Raw genomic sequence first — 8773 nt, 5'->3', positions numbered from 1 at the left:
ATGACTAGAGACATCTTGAAGTTGAAGATGGTTCAGGAGCATGGACGAGTGGTAAATTTTATAGCAGAAAGTGAGCAGGGATCGAATTGGCAGTAAATTTCGACTCGCCGACAAGATATCCAATGTCTGGCGCACGGATTTAAGCGTTATGATGTATCTGTAAATTTATAAGTGGATAGTCATTAAATCAACCATCAGGATTATCAAAATGTTGATCACTTTCTTTTCTCATGGCAATTCCGATCGATATTTATGGTCAGATGTGTCTAAGTGTGTGAGGATTGTGATTACGGAAATAATAGCAGCAAACAGTAAATATTGATTCTCTCTAGTTAGTAACTGTGGCATTAGATTACGCTCAATTATGTTAGCAAACGGATGTCTATGACTACTAACGATGTTCCTACACCCGAACCTGGACCTGCTAGTCCTCGTTAAATCACTCTAGATCTAAATTGTGTTCGCGCTACCTATAGCTAATCATCGATTGCCTAATTAATACCTTCTTGTGCTTTTACTAGCAGAGGGTTGCCGGCTGTATACCGTACACTCGGATGTGTAGGCAGCCATGCGTGGTGTGCACCAGACGNTCGGAGATTTTTTCGCGCCACAAGTAAGCGGCGTAGGGGCGCTTCGCAGCGGCATGCCATTTTGCAGTGCGATCTCACGAAATTTAAATGAACCGTTCTTCCAATATAATTAACTCACAAAATTAAAAAAGGTTTATATGGGACAGAATTATTCGGTCTACTACCCTGGTACTATGCTTATCTATATATGCCAGACCAGATACCAACAGAATTAATTATTTAAGGTCGCTACTCCACTAACAGAGTCTATGAGTCGCTCTACGTCTACTGCCCTATAGTATTACCGGCGAACAAAATCCTAACCCTAACCTTTCACAACTAAATTCCTAAACCCTTACATATCAAATAGTTGAGTGCCAGAGGATAGGCCATAAGTTCGGCATATGCCTGGTTCGCGGGAGGAGCAGTGACAGAAGGAGGATACGTTCCGGTGCAGTACGTATTGGCGGTTCATAGCTTGGGACATAAAATTACTCGTATGTGTAGTGGCTTCTATGGAGTAGAGCACAACACTGGACTTTTTGCCACGGCTGTGGTTACACGTGGAATTTATTTGTTCGGGATAAATTGTTTATGGGTCGGCCAGGTCTCCTAACCCTGGGCGAATGGTAAGGACTTGTTGATATGGGGGGCACACAGGGCAGCTGAGCCGGACGAAAAACCGCAGAGTTGGAATCGAATGCGAAGTCTTTAGATAGTTGAATTGTGTGCCGAATTGATATGGGATTTTCGATTCTCAATATGTATCGGATACTAACTATGGAATGTGGAAGAGGCTAGGTAAAGCACTACGCAAACCTTTAGGTAATACACACTGACACTGTCACTTATCTCGAATATAGCGCATAGATGATATAAAATATCTTTATTAGAGATATATATTGCTGCGTGGCAATTTATAAATCGGTGGGGAGATTTTTATAATTCTTTTCTAATGCCTGTCGTTGAATAGTTGCCGGGCTTTACGTATTACGTTTATGTCTGTTAGAGATCTGAGCTTCTCACACTCGTTTACCGTATTCGATTAGCTATTCTAGTCTAGGTTAGAGAGTATTAGTAGGTACTCTGTCTCTTCCGCAAACGCAGTTGGTATACATCGAAATGCTATTTCGCGCCTAATAGCTCGCGCGGCGCGCAGTTCAGTGGGTTGCAAGTGTCGGTGGCATACCATGTCGTGTGTAGGCTTCCACGGCTTCTGCATCTAGTTAAATTAAGTATATCCTTCTCTACGGGAAGAAGCGTTCGTCCTTTGCTTGTGCGAAGGTTCCAGCGATAACTATAACGACGGTGTGTGTGCGCGCTCTGGCTCGATTGCGTGATCGTCGTTAACTTTCCTCGTTCGAATCGTTTCGTTCTAATCGTTCGTTCGTTCGTTCGTGTTGTTCGTTCGTTCGTAATCGTGATCGTTTGCTCCTTCATGTCCTGGTTCGTTGCGGGGCGTCGAAGACTGACGTGATTTTACGCATTGGGATTCCTCGCCGTTTATAATAGCAGCCGCGGTGACGTAGGATCCGAGGCGGCGCCTTGCCCTCGTCGCCGTGCCTCGAGTGCCTGGCCGTTGTCCTCCTCGGCTAACACGTGTACATGTGATGCAATCGCCTTGTCGTGCACGTGGCTGGCTGGCGGCCCACTCTCATCGCCCGGCCCGTGTACGTGAGGGTGCAACTCCCTGACCTCCCACATCGGCTGCTATGGGACCCCCCCTCCCCCAGGCAAACTCTACCTCTGTTGCGGTGGCTGGTCTCTGATTGTATGACGTCATTCCCCCTGAAATCTCCACACTATGAGCGTTACTATTACAGTATACGGTACCATTTATGTGGCTAATGTGTGAACTAAACTCAAGCCTGATGTTATCCTTGCTCTCAAAATAGGCTTTCGGCCAACTGATCCATCGAGGATTGAGACAAGTGGCTGGACTTAATGTAAGTGTGCTTAAAAAGTTAAAAGCGATAAGGATCTAGCCCTCAATATTATATCATAATGGTATTTATTCTGTAGTTGTTCACTGGATAGACTAAAGGAGGAAATCATTGCCATATCTTCTCTGTATCAAAAGTGATTTAACAAGGTTATTTATACAACAAGGTAGTTATTGTAACCATGGCATGAGGAAGTGCCATTATCTATGTCAAATTAAAGATTGCTCACGTCGACTTGTGGCTTACTGTTTATTGACATTGGTGGAATATATACAATACTACATTCTGTGTGAAAACCGAAATTTGCAAATGTGAGTGTGCATTTTTTTCCTTGAACGTTATTTAGGATGTAGTGGTGGTGAGTGCAGTCAGGACACCGATGGGGTCATTTAGAAGCTCACTCAGTGCTGTACAGGCACCACAGCTGGGAACCATTGCTATCAAGAATGCTGTGGAAAGGGCAGGTAATAAAATCTGTAGTTACTCTAAAACAGTAGACAGTAATTGTAGGGTATACGTGTTAAATGTGATCTATGCCAAATGTGGTGCTTTTATTACATGAGCCACGATGCATCTCAATTTCATACAATGCAAATCATATCAAATCATAGCAAATTTCATATCATGCAAATCTGGCCAACAGCACAGAAAAATGTTAGTGACCTAGCAGAATTTGTTGTATACTACCAAGTTATCTAGTACTGAAATCCAGTGCCACCATAGCAAGATTAGTAATAATACTACAGTCTAACCTGTAGATACAGAGTCCCTCAAAGAAAACCCCAAAAGTGTTCATTCTATAGCAGTGCTGACTATAACAGGTTTGGATATAATGACATACAAACATATAGCACAATTGCATGTAATATATGTTTTGTGCTTAATTGATGATAAACTCTATCTGTTCAAAATTTTCTATACAGGTATTCCACCAGAACTAGTGCAAGAGGTGTACATGGGGTGTGTAGTACAGGCTGCTCAGGGCCAGGCTCCTGCTAGACAGGCGACGCTAGGAGCGGGGCTTGCCATCACAACGCCGACGACGACCGTGAACAAAGTCTGCGCCTCGGGAATGAAGTCCATCATGTTGGCGTCGCAGAGTCTGATGTGTGGCCACCAGGTGAGATGTCCGGGCAAATTACGATCGAAGAAATTGCTGATATTATCTCGCATGCATGTGTTACGTCCACATAAGTCGCAAGTAATGAATGTAAGTGTTTTGGTAAAAAAAAATTGCATGGTGTAATGCTGTTGCTGTCGGGAATTATGCTCCCTGTATTTTTAGCTCACCTTGACATTGTCAGTTCTGGTTCAACGGATTTTGCTCATTTTTGGTATGTGAATGAATAAGGGCTAGGGGTTTTGACATTTTAAAAAAAATTATGCAAATTAGGTAGGGTTTGGCAATTATATAGCATATTATATAAACACAAACAGTCTGTGGTGTCACACTCGTCTGGTTCGTTTTACAAGATTTCATTGACAATATCTTTAATGCAAAATTGGTATTTCCTTATTCCGCTCGTCGCACCCTGAGATAAAACGTCTATTTGAGGTAAAGTTTACAACAACATGTCGGAACCGCAGGCTAACCTATTTATTCAAACGCCATTCGCTCAAAGCGGGTATTAGCGCCAATCTACGGTCACAATTGTGATTCATTTTGGTTTATAATATTATATTGCGATATAGTAACAGATGGCATCGTTTTCTATATGTAGACTGATGGTTGTCTCATATTAAAACTGATTTCTTTCTTAGTCACTCATTTGTGTCTTTTTTTGTGTGAGGCTACATGTCATTGACCTTTCATTAGGTATTAGGGTTACTGCTGCTTCGTGATTTTGTTTGAGATTATGTATCTGTGATTCTATTGGATGTTATTTCATCTGAATAGTTTGGTAGAGTATTATGCTAACAGAAAGAGCCAATAAGACCTGATACTGTCTGAATAATCCAGTAGGATGTTTGAAGTTCTGTGATTCTCTAGGAAATAATAGCTGCTTGGTATGATGTATAGGTGGCTGTGGTGACTATGCAAAGATTTCAATGACTGTAATTCTATAGGAGGTCATGGTGGCTGGAGGCATGGAGAGTATGTCCAATGCACCGTATTACATGATGAGGGGTGATTCACGTTGAGTGGGATGTGAGTGGTGTTAGGCCGTGGCGGGGTGGGGCGGTGGCCGGGGCAGTCATTATGGAGGGGTCATGCTACATGACTCCATCACGCATGATGGCTGTGGATGTATACAACAAGATACACATGGTACAGTATGGTTGTAATCATGTGTTGAATTTGTTCAGCACGCAAGCCCTCCTAGATCATGAGACTTTACTGCATGTGTAACAACAGTGAATGGGTGTGATTACATAATGGAATTGAATCTACTCATGTTGTGAAAATATTACGAGTAAAGCATGCAACTGATAATAGTTATATAGTTCTAAAAAATCGATATGAGACTGAATTAGAAAATTATTTAAGATTGACTGTCAGTCAGCATTTTGTGGTGTGATATATGGTTTTACATTCAAAGCCCATGATAATGCCATAGATGTTAATACAACCATATGCTCTCATGGCGAAGTCATTAAAGTGGTCATCTTAGCCGTTCAGTTGGCAGTGCTCACATGATGTCTACCCTTACGTAAATCCAGGGCGTCTGTGGAGAAACCACGGCTGAGAAATTCAACATCTCTAGAGAGGATCAGGACGTGTTTGCTATCAACAGCTACAAGAAGTCTGCAGCGGCGTGGAAGGCAGGCACATTTAAGGATGAGGTGGTTCCTGTTATCATCCCGCAAAAGAAAGGTACGTACCAACAAGCAAGCGTAGGTCACATCGAGTGGTAGCTAGCTTACATTGCTCTACGCCTGTGCATGAAATTAAAGTCGATGCCCAATGGCTGGTCTAGTTCTAAGCTTCTGGCGATTATGTTGGTGATGGTGGATTGCAACATGTGGTTTAGTTCATGCAGTGTTATGTCAGTCTTTAGCTCACATTGACATCGTCAAGATGAGCTATTGCCATGGTGTGTCGTACATCTGTCCGTCCGTCCGTCTGTCCGTCCATCCGTCAACATTTGGCTACGGTCAACGATAACTTGAGAACCATTTGACCCACATGTTACAAATTGCATACAGTTGTTACTCCTATGGGAGAGATGTGAACGTCCTATTTTGGAGCACGCCAGTTGACCTACTTTCGAGCCATGCCCACTTTTTGGCAAAAATGGAAATGGCCATAAGTCAGTTCAGGTTCAACGGATTTTGCTAATTTTTGGTATGTGAATGAATAAGGACTGGCCCCAAAACATATCACAGGGGTTTTGATATTTTTTTAAATTATGCAAATTAGGTAGATTTTGCCAATTTCACTATGCATTTCAGTGTCTGCTTAGGGTCAATGATAACTCAAGAACCGTTTGACCCACATGTTTCAAATTGCATACAGTTGTTACTCCTATGGGAGAGATTTGAATGTCCTATTTTGGAGCATGCCAGTCGACCTACTTTCGAGCCACGCCCACTTTTTGGCAAAAATGGAAATGGCCATAAGTCAGTTCAGGTTCAACGAATATTACTCATTTTTGGTATGTGAATGAATAAGGACTAGCCCCAAAACCTATCACAGAGGTTTTGATATTTTTTTTAATTATGCAAATTAGGTAGATTTTGCCAATTTCACTATGCACTTCAGTGTCTGCCTACGGTCAACGATAACTCATGAACCGTTTGACCCACATGTTTCAAATTGCATACAGTTGTTACTCCTATGGGAGGGATTTGAACGTCCTATTTTGGAGCACGCCAGTCGACCTACTTTCGAGCCACGCTCACTTTTTGACAAAACTGAAAATGGCCATCTAGATTCATTCGATTTTATTAAATTTACCTACCTACCTACCTACCTACCTACCTACCTACCTACCTAATCATACCTACGTGTAATATTGTGTTTTTGATTCTTTGTTACAGTAATTTGGCTGGAATATTCTATTGCTTTTACTTGCGTGATAATCGAAAACAACAAAAAAGGCGATCATTTAGGCATAGCGCCATCTCTCGCCCAGATTTCAGACTTTCAGATCTGAAACGTTTATTTTCGCATCAAAACTAACCCTGAAACAAAACAGTGAAATTTCTATTAGTATAAAACAGGGAATAAGGACATTTGATCACATTTTGGTCCATCATAAATGAAACACTTACCAAATTTTAAATATCATCTCCCTCTACTATCACACCCAAGGTATGCTATAGTGTCATTGACACCTTCATTATTGGTATGCTCTATGCTGTTAAAAGCATCAGCATTGTTGTAGTTCATAGTCATTAATTTGAAACGTGTTATTTCTGCTTTATACAGGCAAACCTGATGTAGTTGTGTCAGAGGATGAAGAGTTTAAGAAGGTGAACTTCGAAAAGTTCAGGTCTCTCAAGCCAGTGTTCAAGAAGGAAGGCGGTATGAATTTTCTATTTTTAGCATTGCATAGTTAACAAAGAAAAGTATGTGGTTGGCTTGTTAGACATATTTGACATGCATTGATTTTATGTTTAATTGTGCTTACTTGTTCCTTGAGTAAATTCTATGAAAATAAGTTTGAAATTAAGTGTTTCTCCTTTTTGACCAGGAAATTTATTCAGGAATTGACGTTGAAAGCATGTGGATGTTACTTAAAATAATGATTAAAAAACCAAACATCATATAACAATAAACATGTCACAAAATCCATAAATATGCCAGTCTTTGAATTAAATCTGATAGCTCAGTCAGTCTGGATTTAAAAAATTATTATTTCTACTATATAGTTATAATAAAATCCATAAAAACTAACCAGTCCTGCTCAAAAGTTACCAGTCCCAAGCTGGGGGACAGGCTGTTATAGCAACACTGAATACAAAAACAAACAAGACCTAAAACAAGCTTAAATAAGGCTTGGGCATCTAATTTCAACCTTGCGTGCGTATCACATTTGCAAATGTGTCATTGCTTCTATGTCTGTGTGCTTCGTTGTAGGCACGGTGACGGCAGCGAATGCCAGCACACTGAATGATGGTGCAGCAGCTGTTGTTCTCATGACCGCTCACAAGGCAAATGCTCTGAAGCTGAAGCCGCTAGCCAGGATCGTGGGTAAGTACCCTACGTTGCTTCTCCCATGTATTCTTATATTCCTCACTCATTCTAACCTGCCATCTCGACGACTGTATTCCCAACCTAGATAGAATACGAAAACAACTCCATATTCCTTGCTCATTCTAACCTGTCATCTTGACAACCATATTCCCAGCCTTACGCCTTTTACTTGCGACAAAAATTATTTAGATTAATTAATGTTATAAATTAGTTTTGAGGGTACTGCCGAATTTATCTTGTCGGTCAGATGGTGTTACTTTATTACTTAGTTAATCCTCCCCATTCCTGGAGGAACATAGGGCTTTCAATCAACTCTAGCCTTTCGAATGATTTGCTTTATGACATTCTGTGACACTGTCGTAAGAAGAAGAAAATTACAGCTGGAAATGACATCGTCGCAAATGCTCTTGTCGCTTATATATTTTTGTCTCACCAGACTGCCCATTAGATGCGACGATGGCGCAAAGTACGTGGCCGAGGAATTCGCTCCTTCACTCCTCCACCCTATTAATTACCGACGCATGCTAACATTCTTGTCATCGCACACAGGTTTCGCCGACGCCGCCGTCGCGCCGATCGACTTTCCGATCGCTCCGGCGAGCGCCATCCCGAAGGTGCTCGAGTCGTGCGGCGTCAGCAAGGATGACGTCGACATGTGGGAGATCAACGAGGCGTTCAGCTGCGTCGTTCTCGCCAACATCGAGATGCTGGACCTCGACCCGACGAAGGTCAACGTCAACGGTGGTGCCGTCAGTCTCGGACATCCCATCGGGTAAGAAGCTGTGGTCGTCACAGGTGTGGAGCAGGCGTGCGTGAGAGAGAGGGGGGAGGAGAGTGAGGGGGGAGAGTGGCAAGAAGAAAAGAGAAGGAGAGAAGAGAAGAGAGAGATAGATAGAGAGAGGTGAGAGAGAGAGGAAGGGGGGGGGGAATTCCCCCTTCTCTCTCTCTCTCACTCTCCCTCTCTCGGAGAGAGAGAGAGAGGGAGAGAGAGAGAGAGGAGAGAGAGCGAGAGAGAAGCGAGGAAAGGCGAGAGCGAGAGGAAGCGAGGAAAAACGAGAGCGAGAGAGCGCGCGCGCGAAGAGAGAGAGAGAGGAGGGACGAGGGAGAGAGAGGAGGGAGGA

At 42.5% G+C, this 8773-nt stretch overlaps 1 protein-coding gene across 1 annotated transcript in view; it reads left to right on the top strand.

Moving 5' to 3' along the window:
- LOC106814400 (acetyl-CoA acetyltransferase, mitochondrial-like) overlaps positions 1–8773 on the top strand; it is a 10115-nt gene continuing 1342 nt past the window's right edge. Inside the window, exons 1-10 of the mRNA XM_014818717.1 lie at positions 1–51; positions 2465–2515; positions 2859–2976; positions 3436–3632; positions 4580–4649; positions 4708–4781; positions 5174–5327; positions 6885–6980; positions 7536–7649; positions 8202–8424. Coding sequence (XP_014674203.1) covers positions 1–51; positions 2465–2515; positions 2859–2976; positions 3436–3632; positions 4580–4649; positions 4708–4781; positions 5174–5327; positions 6885–6980; positions 7536–7649; positions 8202–8424 — 1148 coding nt within the window. The remainder of the gene's footprint in view (positions 52–2464; positions 2516–2858; positions 2977–3435; positions 3633–4579; positions 4650–4707; positions 4782–5173; positions 5328–6884; positions 6981–7535; positions 7650–8201; positions 8425–8773) is intronic.

Source organism: Priapulus caudatus, unplaced genomic scaffold, assembly GCF_000485595.1.
Source record: "Priapulus caudatus unplaced genomic scaffold, Priapulus_caudatus-5.0.1 Scaffold919, whole genome shotgun sequence".
Lineage (NCBI taxonomy): Eukaryota > Metazoa > Priapulida > Priapulimorpha > Priapulimorphida > Priapulidae > Priapulus > Priapulus caudatus.
Note: the sequence above shows the minus strand (reverse complement) of the source record. Positions and strands in the feature narration are given on the sequence as shown.